The sequence below is a fragment of the Lycium ferocissimum genome, chromosome 3 (assembly GCF_029784015.1).
Source record: "Lycium ferocissimum isolate CSIRO_LF1 chromosome 3, AGI_CSIRO_Lferr_CH_V1, whole genome shotgun sequence".
NCBI classification, from domain to species: Eukaryota; Viridiplantae; Streptophyta; class Magnoliopsida; order Solanales; family Solanaceae; genus Lycium; species Lycium ferocissimum.
Window position 1 is genome coordinate 8,571,138 of NC_081344.1, and position 16,891 is coordinate 8,588,028.

General features: G+C 32.9%; 1 protein-coding gene and 1 pseudogene across 1 annotated transcript; both read right to left on the minus strand.

The window, feature by feature from the left end:
* Positions 1-150: 150 nt before the first annotated feature.
* LOC132050911 (glycerol-3-phosphate acyltransferase RAM2-like) lies at positions 151-1,726 on the minus strand (annotated as a pseudogene).
* Positions 1,727-10,591: 8,865 nt separating this feature from the next.
* Positions 10,592-13,327, minus strand: LOC132050912 (probable transcriptional regulator RABBIT EARS). Its single transcript, XM_059442248.1, has one exon. It carries the CDS (start codon positions 13,248-13,250, stop codon positions 12,666-12,668), a length of 585 nt encoding a protein of 194 aa, XP_059298231.1. The 5' UTR covers positions 13,251-13,327; the 3' UTR covers positions 10,592-12,665.
* Between the last annotated feature and the right edge of the window lie 3,564 nt (positions 13,328-16,891).

The window sequence follows — 16,891 nt, forward strand, 5'->3', positions numbered from 1 at the left end:
CTAGCCGTTTGAGAAGTTAAGAGGCTGAAAAGCTGTACCTCTATTTAATTACCAAAGTTTGAGTTTTTGTTCCATGTGTTTTTAATCCAATTCATAATACAAAATTTTATGCGATATACTACTTATACTGCAAAGGAAACAGGCTTTAAACAAGAGAGTCATATTTTCATAATATTTCTGGCAAGTAATTATTGCATCATTGTTGAAGGGATAATCAAAACAAAAACTACATTAAACTTTTAGGCGTGATTCAAGGCTTCTTCAAAACAATGCCATCATTTCCAGCAAAAGCCTTATACTTATCCTTCCCGGTAAAAGCAGTGCACTCGTAAGAAAGAGTTTCAGCAATAACCTTTTGTATGTAATTAGCTACTTCATTGCTTAATTTCCCAGACTTGCAAGTGAACTCATGTGAGAACTTATTCAAGAATGTAATTTCATAAGTGGGACGTGGGTTCATGAGAAAGAAAAATGCATCCATCCATTTCCATCCTCTAGTTGTTGTACCATGAAACATGCTCATCTTGTTCTCTATTGCCAGTGGCACGAGCTCATCAGATAACTCAGCAAATAATGACGAAAACCTAAGAAGAAATGGTTCACGGTTTGTAGTCCCCTCAGGGAAAACTACGAGATCGACTTTTTTTAACAATTGTTTGATTATGAAAGCATTAGATGCTCGATCTTGAGTGAGTCTAATAGTTTTGAAGGCGAAAATATCTTTAAAAATCGTGAAACAGAGTATGTAATAGCTGGAATAGGGCGATCCAACGCTGCAGAGAGGAAAACACCGTCAAGAATAGTCTTGTGGTTGCAAAAGAAGATCACGCTTGATCGGTCTTTATATTTCTTGATAGGGAGTGGTGGGATGCCTTCAATGATGAGACGGATGCCGGTGGCCCAAAATGTATAATAGTGAAGAGGCACAGGGAGAAGTGATATGACACTAATCGCAAGCAAGGAGGAAGCCGAAGGGGATCCATATGATGATGGATAGAGCCATTAGTGGTGTTGGTTTTTGGACAGGGCGACCATCATAGAAGATAATGGGCTTGGGAAGCTTGTTTGCACTTACAGCCTTTACTTTTGGGTTTGGTGGAACGCAGTAGCTCTCCTTACACAATGCCATAAAAGGAATATCTGTATCGCGGTCACCCAAGCCAATGTGAGGTTGAGTTTCTCCAAAAGTCTTTTTAAGAGCATAAGCCTTATTCTTTCCAACAAGAACTCCTGGTGACCTAACAAAGCCGGTCGCCCTACCTTTATATGTTTCAATCTCAGTCCCTAAAACAATATCTGCCCCTAAGTACTCCTTCAAAATTGGTTCCACCATAATCCTAGGGGTGGCTGTCAAAACACAACGTTTCCCACATGACGAGAACACTCTCCAAGACTTAGGATGTAAGTCTTCACAGTAGAACGTTGGCAGCACAGCACGTGCTGCCAATTCTATGTCAGACACCCTCATGCCTACAAAAGTTGCAAAGATAATAACTTGAATTCCAACAGACTCCGAGATGAAATAGTAAAGAATCCCGACAAGAGGTGAAACTAAGAGAAGAAAAAGTAACCTTAAAACACCACCAACATCGTAAGCTACCAATGCAAAATAAGCAAAAGAACTTCTACCTCGTAGTAAAGTTCCATCGAAGTCTGTTACAACTATGTCCTTCTCTCGACCTATTGATGTACAATTTTCAACAGTCGGAAACATTGTTATCGCCATCTTTTTTCGCAACTCATACAAAATCGAACGGGACGTACTTTTCTTTTAGAAAATGATGAGATGAAGTTGGGATTTTGGAAGCAACTTCAAGTTAATTTTTTATACTGAGCTTGATTATATTTAAAGGGTAAATTAAACAAGTTATCCAAAGAAGAAAGAATAGAAAAATCTATGGATTTGGTCTCCAAGTACAATCTCTGTATATAATCACTAGAGCAATTGACGAAATTAAAATGCCTCCGGTATTTTTTCCTCAAGAACTTTAAGAGCTAGGAAGTTTGGCCGAATCTACCTATTTAATAGAAGAAGAGGGACTATCCATATTCCATAGGTTATTGGAACAGTCAATTTTCCCCTCATGACTTGAGTTTGAAGAAAGTTTTTATTGTGTGCATAATCTATATCTATATCTATATCTATATATAATATAAAGTTAGGCAAAAGAAGAGTGATGTAGCACCTCTCTTTGGCCAAGAAACCTATTTATCTTTTTTCTCCTTTTTTTATTCCTTTTCTAATGATAAAATGACAATATCTCCTAATATTTTAAATATTATCCTCTTTCTTATTATGTCTTTATAAAGAGTAACTACTCATAACTCACAACTCTTTAATTTCTACTCTTAATAATATCCATAACTCCTATATTTCATGTCCATAAATCCCAAACTTTAATTTGAAAGTTTGTGATACCTTATGGTATTCCTACATTTTGCCTATTTTCTCTCATTTTCACCTATTATGTTCATTTTTCCTACTAAAAATCAGTTTTCTTTTTTCTTAACACAACGGTTGTAACATAAAAATAACGGTGCTTACATTATTGAATTAAAGTGTTATTGTTCATGTTTAAGAATTCTAACAGCCACCTCTTTGAACCCCTTAATTATCCTATTTCTCTTCCTCTTCTTTCTTCCACACCAAGCGTAATAAATCTTCTTCATTTCCTAACGCCTTCCTTCCTACACCTTCCACTTTCCATCGGTAATCTCCCTCCTTTCCTTTTTTTTTTTTTTTTTTTTTTTTTGGTTTAATTTATACAAAGGTTGTGAATTTGTCTTTACTATTTATCTGATAATTATTGAAGCTCAATATGTTTTACAGTATCATACTTGGATTATTAAGATACAAGTTTTGAATCTCTTCCTTTTGGGTACTCCCTAAAGATTCCTATTTACAGTATTATCTTGTGTAATCTTATTCATTTTGATTGGTGCAACTTTGATACAACTTAAAGGCTATTTAATTTGATACCACGACTTGGTTAGTTGGTTTCTTCAGTTTGCAGTTTTTTTTTTTTGTTGATCGTATTATAATTTTTCTACAATAGGTTGATTTCTATTGACATCATTTTGCCTTTGTTTTCAGAATCATCTTCTCTTATATGCCTATTTATCTTTTTTTCTTAATCATTTTTACACTATTTCATTTCTCTTAATTTGCCCAAGATCTCTAATAATTGTGACTCTTTTTTCTCTTAGTTTGGTCACACTAGGCTTTTAAGTTATTATATGTTTCCGGTGCTTATGGTGACCGTTAGTATGGATTTTCTTTAGTGTTTTTCGCATATGGTTGCTTTTTTATCTGTATCTTCTGCCCTTTAGTAGTATCAGTTTCAAGCTTTTGGTTATGGGGATTCCTATTTTTTGTTGGTGCTGCAACGAATGCTCTCTGTACATGTACATATACATGTTCTGGAAGCCATATCAATTAATCAACTGCTACAATCTTAAGTCCTTTCAAACAAACAAACAAAAAAACATAATATTCTTGAGCATTAATATTGTAAATTCATATTTTTTTTTTGTTTCCTGAGACCCTACCCAAGATTATCTTTTTATCCCATATCTAAAGTAGTAATGTTGTTATATTTTCTGCATTATTATAATAACAAGTTTCTCTGCACGTGCGTTGCACGTGTGTTCCATATATTTTTAACGGAATATAAATACTTTAAAACAGTTAATGATTCAGAAAATATTAGTCTCTCTGCACGAGCATTGCACGGGTGTTCCATATATTTTTTTTACTGAAAATAAATACTTTAAAATAGTTAATGATTCAGAAAACATTAATTTAGTTATAAAATACAACCAATATACATCAAAAAGCCAAATCTCGCATAACATCTTTTAATATGATTAAAGTAAAAATACATCTACAATCAATCTACTCTATCTCTATTCTTCAAGTCTTCTTTTAGGCCGTTCTTCCAATCTCCACACAATAAAAAATTGGTATATCTTCATTTTGAATGTTGATTACTCCAATAGATGTCGGAAGCAGGATTCTTTGATCAAATTTTTCTTGTCTATATCTTCCAGTCAACAATATCAATGGCGTCTAAGTATAATTACCTACTTAAGGTTGATTGCTCTTTTCTTAAATATTCAAGCTTCGCCGTTTCTTTTCAGTGTGCATGTCATACACAAAATCTTGAGCTCCACCATGTACACCTATAAGTATTAAGTAGTAATATTTATTTAAACACCAGTAAGTGCTAAATTTCAAACCTCGTTAGTAGATATGAAAAATCAAATTGGATAATGAGTCCTTTTTGTCTACTAAAAAAAATTAGGTAATCAAGTAACTAAAAAACAGAAAAAAATTTAGTATATATCCTTGTATCATCATACTACCATTTATATTATTCAATTTTTGTTTTTAAATCAAACATTAGAGCTTGCAAGCTTCCACAGGTGTCTTTCATCACATTAGCATTATCGTAAAAAGGAGCCCTTATTTTTTTCATGTATTTAAATGACACTAATTAAAGGAATAATTCAAATGATTTCTTATTTAATCAAAACCAAGTGGGCTTGTAAAGCTTTCTTAATTATATCATGTGGAATATGGTCAATGGTGGTGACAGATTTCATTAAGACAGTCCATGTTGTGTATATCTACTCGGACATGGAAAGATTTCTTCTATAAGGATTAAACTCGTTTGCCCTTTTCAAAGTCAAATAGCAATAATGTTCAGTACTGCATTCGAATAATGGTAAAGACACGCTGCTATAATCAAATATAAAATTTTAAGTTTTCCAACAATATATGTTAACTAAATAAATTACTGTACGTATATGCTATGGGCACAGACACGTGTAAAGAAGTATTTCACTTTACACACGATATCTTTAAAGAAATATATCATTTCATAATGATATAACCAGTGATGAGTACTGATCTTAATCTGAAGTCGTAGTTAAAGTATACATATCTATAAATATTTTGGTTAAAGTATTTAGTTGAATTTTTAGTTCATAATTGTGAATCTTTCCAAACCACTAACTAAGAAATATTGATCTATGTAACAATATTGTCATTTCATTCCGGGTCAAGACGAACAATAACAAGAAAGACCATACCAATAAAAAGACCTTTCAGAAAGAAAACTAACCATAAGAATTTAGAAGAATGTTCTCCATATGCTTCTATTCAAGAGGTGGTTGCACCTTTCTGTTCAGGCAAGCAATTCAAATAACTTGTTGGAAAAGCAAAAAACTTTGAATGGGGTATTAAATCTGTAAGGAAAAAATTATTTTTTTTTAGTGGAAGTTCCTTGCAAACTAATTTATCTTTGGGACTAATATCAAACTCTATATGAACCGTTTGTTTTTGTTTATTTTTGTCGAAAAGCATGTGGTCAGACACCCTCATAGAAATATATATCTTTTGTTGCCTTGGGTCAATTGTACGTTATTTTTAGTCTAACTAAAAGCATAACAGAATGAATCGGAAAAGATACTCTCTCCGTTTCAAAATACTTATGATTTTGTTTAACCAAATAAAATTAAGTAGTTTTTTATTTTTATATTTTTTTTATTTTTCACCCTTGTATTTTTACATCAATGGGCTGATGTTAAGTTCACATACCAAAAAAAAATTAGTTTTGCATTGTGCATTTAAACAATTATTGAGGAGAGACAACACTATTCTTATTAATGTTTTTTTTTTAAGGAACGTGTAAATAAAAAGCATGAGAAATATATTAAGACAGAGGGAGTATTAAGGTAAATATAATCAAACCTCTTCCAATACTATCAAGAATGAGAACATCTAGATTTTGTAGTGTATTTGAAAAGATTCCTTTCTGTTTAACTCATAGTAAAAACTCATTAATAAGGGCTCATGGTTTGAAGAAAATCCCATCCAAAATGGGAAAAAGAAAACAGAATGAAAATGCAGGAAACATTAATAACACTTTCTGAAAAGGCGGCTCCGATTTTTAACAATAGGATCTGTTAGTTATGCAAGGTAACCAATATGAAACATTACGTCCCTTCAAATAAACTCGATATTTCTTTAATTTCTTTTTTGCATAAGTAGGGTATTTAATGAGAGGATATTTTCGTAATTTAACTTTCAAGTTAGGGGGTTCATGCTTTTAATATAATATAGATAGATAGATGTTTTAGTTTGACTCGAAGAAAAAGAAAGCTATTGAATGGTGATCGGTTTGTGGAAGTGAATGTCGACAAGAGCTCGAAAAATTATGCATTGATTCCATAATTTTTAATGATTAAGGTTGTAAGAATGATGTTGTATTATTTTCTTCCTTATTTATTTTTTCGCATTTTCTTTCTATATATGATTCCTCTTTAGTTTGGTTCTTATATAGCTTTCTGATTGTCGTAAGTCTATACTTTCTTTTGGTTCAAAACAGTAGAACCAAACGTTCTCATGATTATGTGTGTGTTTATATATGTACATATATTGTAAACACCTCTTCTATCTATATTATATTTAGTAAAATTGTTAGTATCTTATCGTTTTTATGACCGCGCGAAGCGCGGGCAAATTCATTAGTTTGCAATAACTTTATATATTTTCAACATAGAATATTTGAAAAGTTGAGATCTAGTGCCACAATTCATTCATCATAGAGGATTAGCCAATTAGGCACATATAAAATAGGCCGGCTTAGCATTTCTTGCAGGGCGCTTGAATTTATTGTCCTGCCCCTAAAAATCTACAGTATATTGCTTTTCTATTTCTATTCCCTACTTCTTTTCTTGGAATAGGAAATATATATATATATATATTCATCTAAGATAAGTGTCATCAGAGACGGATCCAGGATTTAAATTTTATGGGTTCAATCTTTTAAGATTTAGCTTGAATCCATTATGTTTTAAAAGTTATGGGTTCATGCCTACTATTTATTGCAATTTTACTAATTTTTTTCTGCCCTACACACAAATTTATATTCCGTGATCGAAAAGGGGTTCAATTGAACCCCATATAGAATGCTACATCCGCCACCGAGTGTCATTAGTAGCACTGGAGTTTGTCAAAGTACACGATCCTTTAGATAGGATATCTAAAAGACGTCTCTAATTAATTTATCTGCTTCTAACGTTGTCAAAGCAAACGCCCAACGAACTACTAATAAAAATGCGGTATTTGCCGTTTGGTACCGTTATATGATTTTGGAAAATCTTCACTTTACTAGCTAATTTTTGGAATTGAGTTAGATCTTTCTTTTTATGATATCAAATATTTCAATTTTTGGTTTATCAAATTTTGGGGCCCATACTATATTGCGCACGTTCATGATATCAACCATTTCAATTCTTGATTTACCACGTAATAAGCCCCCATATTATATTATCTACATTCTAGATGTCCAATTTTGGGCATGTTGGGGTTGTTAGAGTCACACATGAACTGTAGATGGGGTGTTTAGTTTGGGTAATCCTTATCTTATGAGCTAGCTTTTGAGATAAGAGTCCAGCACATCTCAATTTTTTATTTACTCAATGTTGGATCCCATATAATATTGGTCATGCTCCAAATATCCAAAAATTGTTACGAAAGAGAACATTGGCTTTTTCTTTTAGGAAGAAAAAAGGAGCGGATTAGGTATTCCTGTCAGTGGTCAAGAAAGCAGGAGCAAAGGGTGTAAGCGTAGGCTGCGCGAGCGGAGGTGGATTCAGGGTCGGGGTCGGATAATTGGCAAAAGCACCTCAACTTATCCGAGGAAAATGCCTCCGCCGCATCAGCCTCTCCCCCGTCCTCTTTTTTCAGAGGACTTTCGGACATGTCCCCTGCACCGGACCTTGGGGCCGTAATTATCTGTCCACTCAAGGCGTTGCAAGCAAATGGTTTTTGAAAAGTGTTAGAAATCGTGGTCAACATTTTTCCTGGGCGAGTGGGGTTGTTAGAGTCCTACATCGTCTATAGATGGGTTGTTTATTGTTTAGTCTCCTTATATTGCATTGAATAATCTGGATTGACCCAATTTTTGCGGCAGTAATGTTTGCTCATTTCCTTTTGACGAAGCAGCTGATTTTGTTATTAAAAAATAATGTGAAAGTTGTGACACACAAAGAAGAAGAAAATTTAAATTTCTAGCTCCAACAATTTAGGTTAGTTTGCCTAGCAGTAGACCGCCTTTTTGGTTGCTTGTGCAAGAATTGGAATTAATTGTGGCACCAACCTAACTGAGAGATACCTCTTGTTGCTTTGCGGTCATGTCTTAACTTTAAAATAAATAGTTAGGGTTAAAGCAGTCTAAAAATTCCCCATCAAAAGTCAAAGACCATTGGTAGCCTTTTGTATATGATCAATCAATTCCTAATTTTTAATAGTATGCACAACGGCACAACTTATCTTTATCAAGGGTATGTCTATGGTGATGTTCGAATGGATTATGTAAATCGGTTATAGTTTATTAAATCAGCAATCATCACGTCATTAACTAAAAATAACTAGTTCTATAAAATTAATATAGTTAAATCTTTATGAACATTAGACATACATTGATTGTGATTTATAAATCCATTGATATAAACTACGATTCTTAGTTATTAGATTAGCTAAAATAATTAAGCTATATTCAACTTAGATTTTCATCCCGCTTTGATACATTTTTCTCTACCGGTATACGGTTAATATGATTAAAAAAAAAAAAAACTAGTATATATAAAACTCAATGCTAGCGAGTATATATAACACTCAATGCTTAGTTGTTGGATTTTTTTTTTTCAAATATTGACGTGCTTGCTTGGAGAAAAAATTACGGCATGAAAATCATAATTGCCAATCTATATGTATATTTACTTAATTATATTCTTAGTTGGTTCCATCTTTTTTCTGTTAAATTATATATAATGACAAAAATACAAAAATTTCAGAACAACCATTGTAGGTTTAGAAAATGATAGCCAATTTGGCTAAGCTTTTGGGAGGTCAAAAGTGTTTGGCTAACATTTTAGGAGAAAATAAGAACTTTCAAACCATGCTTTTTTAATATTAAAAAAAATCTTAGCTTTTCCCCAAAGACTTTTTTTTTCAAAAACACTTCGAGAAAAATACACTTAGTAAGACTTTTAAAAAGCTTAGCCAAATAATTGCTGCTCAAAATTGCTTTTCAAATTGATTAGTCAACCACAAACTGTTTCTTACTAAAAATACTTTTCAAAACAAGCTGATTTTATAAACTTGGCGAAAGAGCTTAGGTCTTCAAATTCTCAATTGCCTCCCCAACAATCCGAAGATGATGATGTAGGAAATTATATGATTCCTGCAAATTATATATAGTTTCAGTTGGAGTTTTCATGAACATATTTCTAATCGTACATACTCTTTTGTCATTTTTGGTGGAATGAAAAGGGAAATATATTTGATGTTTTTGGCAGTAGTTTAAAGAAAAAAATTGTGGACTTATAGAAACTGGAATCGCTAGCAATGATCGTTACAAATGTTATTGGAGGGTACCAAATGATGGTTTTTACTTTGGGCCTCAACTTTCACCTGTCCAAGCTTTTGTGAAATTACATTATTTGCAATTAAGCACGGAAACTGGAATCGCTAGCAATGATCGTTACAAATGTTATTGGAGGGTACCAAATGATGGTTTTTACTTTGGGCCTCAACTTTCACCTGTCCAAGCTTTTGTGAAATTACATTATTTGCAATTAAGCACATCCTTTTAGATGATTGATTTACGCAAATGTTTATTTTAGGTCACTGTTTAAATTGTCTCTATTTTTAGAAAATGTTCAAATATAACCTTTGAGAAATTACCTCTTTAAAATAATGTTAGACTCGTTCGAATGATTGCACATATAATTGTCAGTTTGCTCACATAATATCATATAGTGGTCTAACATTTGTAATTACTTATAAAAGTTTAGGTCGTAATTTAATATTTTCTCATAAAATTTTTAGCCTACTAAAAATAGATCTTAAAACCGTTCGTCTAAAAGGTATATCAACAACAAGAGAAATAAAAAAAGGGTCGGCCATTTACTGAACAGTTGATACAAAAACGGACAACCAATAAAAATTCACCTTTTAGATCTCCTCTGATTTTTTATTACATATCCTAATTTTCTACCTAAACTGTTGCTATTTTTAAATAATCCAGGTCTAATAGCTTATGTTAATTTGTATAACTATGTGCTTTTTGGTGTTTTGGACACTTCAAGTCTTCAACTCAACTTTATTGATGCACAAATTTAACAGTATCTTCTTCTAATTTATTAATTGTTGTATAATCGGAGCAGCTCTTCTTTGGTGCATTCAACAAATTATGTCGTTCTTCTAAAGGAAGAGTCTACTACGGGTGAACTGCAAAATAGAACAACAACCAGAGAAGTGCAACAATATTGACAAAATCTAATACCAAATGTCCTAAGGGTAATTGTACTTAAATTAATTTTAAGCTTCCTTAAAGTACAAGTCGATCAGAACAATAGAACTATAACATTGAGTAGATAGCAATCAGGTTACTAACGTGGAGATATTCATGTATTAAGGGTTTTTTCCTAGTGATATATAAGAAAACATTCAACGGTACGTTAGGAAAGAAAAACTAAGAGTTGTCAAAACACCCAATCAATTCAGCCCATTCTCATGAGCTGTTGGAATTTGATAGCATAATCTAGCCCAGCTCTCACGGGTTACTTAGAAGTTGATAGCCTAACCTAGCCCAACCGTGTTTTGAAAACGGGGATTGACATCCCTACATTAAAAGGGTCTTAAAATACTTGTCAACCCTCTTCAATCCCTTCATTAGAAAGGGCCTTCATTGCGGTTCAATTGGGCACAACTCAAATTACATATTACTCCTAGCTTAAAATCTATAAATACTTATACGCAATATACTCAATTTATTATGTAAGCAAGTTAGAGAAGTAAATAAAAATATTTCAGCCACTTGTTTTCTAGAGAATATCATTGATTAAGAGTGTTCTTCCGCTCAAAATATTTCAGCATTTGGTATCAGAGCATATATAATTGTCTTGAAAGACATATGGAAAACCTAAAATTGTTGAATATTTGAGAATGAATCTACAAATCAAAATAAATTTTAACGAGATTAGCTATTATAGTTATAAGAACGTTGTGCGGGAGAAGCACCAAATTGGCAAAAGTATTTTAGTAGATGGAACTACTAAGATTTCAAAAGTTAAATAAGTTCTGCAGGATTATTTTGATGGCAAAGAGCCTAACAAATTAAGGTGTCAACACCTTGACAAAGCAGTTGCTTATAGATATTTGGAGAACTGTACATCGAGAAATCTTGAGTAGAGAGATAGCGAATGATGTCACCACCATGAGAAATGTGGACAAGAAAAATTCACACTCTCGTTTATTAACTAATTGATTACAAGATGTTTGAGAAGTTTTCTTTGTATGAAGCCAAAGAAAAGATAATAATGATGAGGAGAGTACATGGAGAAGATCTGATAGATGAGTGAGTCATTGCAAAAAAAAATTATGATTCATAGATTCAAGAAATGATTATATAATGGTTTCTATCGAAGAGCTCAAGGATATAAACAACATGGCCCTTGATAACCTTGTCCGATCTTTACAAATTGATGAAGAAAGACTAAGTAAGCCAAAAAAAAAAAAAAAAAAAAGAACAGAAGATTGACCATGCTTTGCGAGAAAATATTTTCTTAAAGGAGAAAGATGAAAAATATGGCTCTCATTAAAGAGGCATTGGAGATTGGACGTCTATGAGATAGAGGATGACTCAGAAAGAAACTGAACTTGAGTTCGTGAAATCACACGACCAGGATCAGAGTATATTCATCAAGCTATTAAACATTGGTGTATTCTAGATAATGTCTCTTGGAGTGAGAATCTAATTTAAACGGGGTAGTATTTTGAAAAATAAACTAAATTCATTCTAAGTACATTTTCTTAGTTCATGTATAAGAAAATTAATATGGTTGTGTATATGTATTTAGGAAAAGGGAGAGGGATAGAATTAATTTGATACACATGTTTTTGAGGAATCATTGAGTCGGTATGTTTTTCATTCTATCTTCAACAGAATATCATTAATTGAGAGTGTTCTTCATCTCAAAACAAAGAAAAGTAAAACAAAACAAAAAAGGAATGAAGAAACAAACAATATAAATAGCACGTTTCCTTTTGTAAAGAGCATTACCGTTTTTTTTTTTTTTTTGGCTAATGAAAGAGCATTACAGTTAGTACACCTAAACTTCTAGAAAACTATTTCTGATCCAAATATATAACTGAATCAAACAACCTTTTTAGTTTTGGAGTACAAGCATGCGTACTTAGCAAAAGTTTAACGTTTAGCTAGGGATAGAGAGAAAAGGAACAAAATAACAATATTCTTTTGTTGATTTTGATCGTTTAACTGAAATAATATTACACCCTAAAAAATAAAAATAAAAGAGGGAAGTTGTAAAGGTGAGGGAAGAAGTACCTCTATGATGGATTCTATCAAGTATATTTGATCAACATGTTAAAACAAACTACAAGTCTTTCGTCGAGGACCAGGGGAGGAGCTAGCATGGAGATCGAGGACGGGTTCGGTAGAACTTAGTAACTTTGATTCAGAGCGTGTATGTTTGCTGAGAAATTCGGTGAATATGTACATATAATTAATAAACTTCAGATCCCATAAACTTCAAATTCAGAACCTATTAACTTCAAACCCTAGATCCGCTTATGTCGAGGACTCAGGTGGTTCCATCCCTAGCCTAAGCTCAAGGTCCAGTTCTGAAACAGGATTTCGCTGCATGCCCTTGTTTGCTACTTGCTCATCCACACAAGTGCTTGCTTCTTTAATTAATGGATACTCCTTGAATAAGGGTAATTGCATAAGATCTCCAATAATCACTTCATGATTATGATCATAATAATTCACCTTGGATGTAGGATGATCATTTTCTTCATCATATGTAATACAAGGCCTTTTTGAGGGGCTACTAATTATTGTTTCATCGTATGATGATGATACTCCTCGTTGCAACGAGTCATCATTTGCAGGAGCTAGAGCGGGAGGAGGAGAAGGAGGATTAACGGAGTTGTTGATGTCCAAAGAAAGCAAGTTTTGATCACTTGAAAATTCTCTAAGCCTGGCTCTATCTCTTCTATGGATGTTCATGTGTCCACCTAGTGCTTGTGCATTTGAGAAACCTCGTTTACAAAAGCTACACCTATAAAACTTAACATGCCCCAAACCTAGCTCCTCGGAGCTCCATGTGATTATTTGGTCAGATTTCTCAGGGTTTGAAGGATCAATCTCCATAGGATTAATTGAAAGGGCAGGGATGTGAAGAAGAGGGATCAAGAGATAATTGGAACAAAATTGAGAGAGGGGGTCATGGTCGGCACAGAATGAGACTTTTATAATTGACAAGAATTGAACAAGCATGCTTGATTTCGTATTTAAGATGATGATTAATAACTATGACTATAATATGAAGTTGTCTTTCTAATTAATAGCAAGTTGACACAATTATCCTATTGAATATTTTAATACTTTTTTAATTAATTCCTTCACAAAAAAAAAAATAAAAAAATTATGGATGTATGGTGGTCCGGGGTAAATGGATGACATGGGAAGGACAATGTGTGAATCGAACCATGTTATCTATGTGTTAAATTATGTGACTAACTCACCTATAAATTTAAATTGTTCAAAAGAAGACGCCCCGCTGATCATGTGTAGGCTGACTCTTCTTTACGTATCAAGTACACGAAAACTCTTTTTTATAATGAATAGCGAAGAAACTTGAACACGCAACTTGCACTATAAGAAAGAAGACATTTTGAAACAAAAATTTATTGATTATTGTTGCAAAAAATACTTTTAAAGAACTACATTTTTTGTTGTTGCATAAACTTTTGCCATTGGCGGTTATTGCAACGATATGCAACAACTTTTTTGTTGTTGCCAAAAATACTTATTGCAACAATAGTCAATATATGGCAACAAAATTAAAATGTTTGACAACAAAAAAAGTTCATTTTTAAAAGTTTCATCATATATGCCAACAATAAAACCAAATTGTTGCCAAATATTAAATTTTGTCAAAATATTGTTTTTGTTGCCAAAGAATTGTTGTCATTTCTGTACTTTCTTGTAGTGCTATACCTTCTATATATACCATGTTGCTTATGTGATTGTCGTCTAAAAATTTAAATCGTTTTAGAGATGAGACACGTTTATTTATGTTAGATTTACAACAAACTTGCTCATGAATGATTTAAACATGTAGCTTTTAAGCGTAGCATATTTAGCCTTACGTTACTCTCCAAAGGTGATCACCAATATTACAGACAAACTTGTACCTATCTCGACCTCTCCTATTAATATCTTGCTGGCAGAATTTCAAGAGTTGAAAACCCTGAATCACTAACATATCTAATTCGAGAAAAAAATTACTATACGTAAACTAATATCAAAAGTGCTGGTTTAAATTGATGAAATGTCTTAAAAAGGATTCAAGTACGGATGCACCTAAGAATTTAATGGATCGTTGTGAGTATTACAAATGAATAACCCTTTGGAAGAAGCGATAATACTCCAAATGCCTTTACTCGATATACCTCTATAATTGTAAGGGTACTAGAATCTGTAGTTTGTGAATTTTGGAGGAAATCCCCATCTTGTCTAGTTATAATAACCAGTAAGTTCTTTCATATATAATGTGCAAACACTTTAAATCATAAGTAAGTTTAAAAAGTTTTTTGAAGGGCTTCTTGAATCTTGGATACAGAATACATAATTGTACTTGTTTCATGACTATACGTACAACGTATACAATAAGAGAGCTGGCCATGAATATTCGAGATTTGGTTAAGTTAATAGCATTGAACTTGAACACGACTTATATTCTGGCACGCTTAGAGAACATATAATGCAAGGTCAACTAAATATTTTTATATATGACTTTAATTTGTCAACTGCTTCCTCACTTGTTCTTTTGTTCATTCATTAAGCAACAATAGAGGTTCTTGATAAAGAAATGCTAACCAAATGAATTAATTTGGAGTGGTAGGATTCATTGTATTCGAAAATATTCTCAATGCTATTTCTGTTGCCGCCCATGTTTCTATGTCTTTTTAATTAACAATTTCAACCTACTCATGAGTATTACAAAGAAAACAAAACTATATTCTTATATTTTTGCTTCTTTTTTAATTAACAATTTCAACCTATTCGTGAGTAAATTACAAAATACTTTCAAGAGTTATATTTATTGAAATTTAATAAATTTTTGGCAACCTTGCCCTCTTATTACTTTAACAACTTGTGTGGGACGCCCTTTTATTATTTCTAGTATAAGTTACGATTATTTCAAGGCATGGCCTTCTACTAAACTATTAGATTTTTCCAAAACAAATTCCGCTTGTGTATTAGGCCCACGTATATTTGATTACTCACTCTGGATGTGATTGGTGTATCTAGTTTGTTTAATGGGACCATGTAATCAGTTATTTAACCCGTTCAAAACACTGAAGGTAATTAGGGACGAGAGATACGCGGTTTGATCAGGATTTGGACGAGTTAAATTGAATTGAATCAATAGGTGGATGCCCTGGCCCCAATCATGTCCAAAGATTACTTGGGTTGAGATGGGTTGGATCATGATGGCTAAACATGGGTCATAATCTTATAACCCACTCGAATCATATTTTTATTTCCTGATTTTGTGCTCCCCAAATGTAACATGGCATGTTTAGAATTCTGATGTTGCGATCAAGGGTTGAAGTGCACAGATACCCAAATTCGAAATCACCATTTAAGTCACACTCGCATTGTGTGAAAATTTGCAAGCCTCCCACTTCAGAACAACTTCAAACATGTGGTATATGAAGTTAGACTTGATATGTGGCCGGAGTTCAGCCACTTTTGCTTGAATCTCAGCCATATATAGCTGAATTTAGTCATTTTGGTCTGAACTTCAGGCCTTTTTGCTTGGAGGTCAGGCATTTTTGCCCGAAGTACTTCATGAATATATGGTTGAAATTCATTTTTTTTTTTTTTTGCTTGAACTTCAGGAAAACAAGCCTGAACTTTAGCCATATGTAACTTCAAACATTTTTGTCGAAGTTGTTCTAAAGTAGGTATAGACGTGGAATTCTTTTTAAAAGAGGGTACATTAACATACATGTTAAATAGTGATGTCCAAGTAAGATACCCGTTATAAAATTATGCGAACAAGGATGACAACAAAGTTAATTTAAGGAGCCCATATTTAAAATCTTCAAGAGCTCACTTGGAATTATTCCCAGCACCTTCAATTCCAATCTCGATTAATTTGATCGGCATGGTCGTCATCCATCAAATTTAGCAGAAGCTCAGAAAATGAAATAACTCCAAAATATCAAACAAACAAACTTAGGCCTGTTGTTAAAGGTAAAAATTCAAAATGGCTATAGCGTAAAGTCACATGTACATACTGAAGTTTGTGTTAATTATCCAAATCCATACGACTAAAATGCAAAGGAAAAAGAGTAATTTCATATTGCCAATCTAAGAGTAGTCATTTTGTTCCTTGGGAAACAAAGTACAACATTGATAGTCAAAGAGAATTTGCCAGATATATATATGTGTACCAAATGTTCTTGGTTGGTTTGAAAGAGTAATTTCATTTTGAGTTGCTCAAAAAAAAAAAATGGACATTGTTAGGTGATAAGGTCGTCAAAAGCGATTAGTCTAATCTACAAGAATTTTTATAGATTTGAGAAACGTGTGTGGTGACATTCGAGGTTGAGGAGGATGCCCTCCCAAGTTGGTTTTGTAGTCAAACATTATGGTTAAATTTATTTAACTCAATTGTGACACATATTTATTCTCCTTAGTTCATTGTATGTCGTCTGCTTCTATAACTGTCCCTATGAGATGTGGCAGCGCATGATCTAAACAAGCAAGTCACAACT

What these genes read in the sequence shown, in the direction of transcription:
- LOC132050912 (XM_059442248.1), bottom strand. Translation starts at nt 13,250, where the DNA reads ATGGAGATTGATCCTTCAAACCCTGAGAAATCTGACCAAATAATCACA.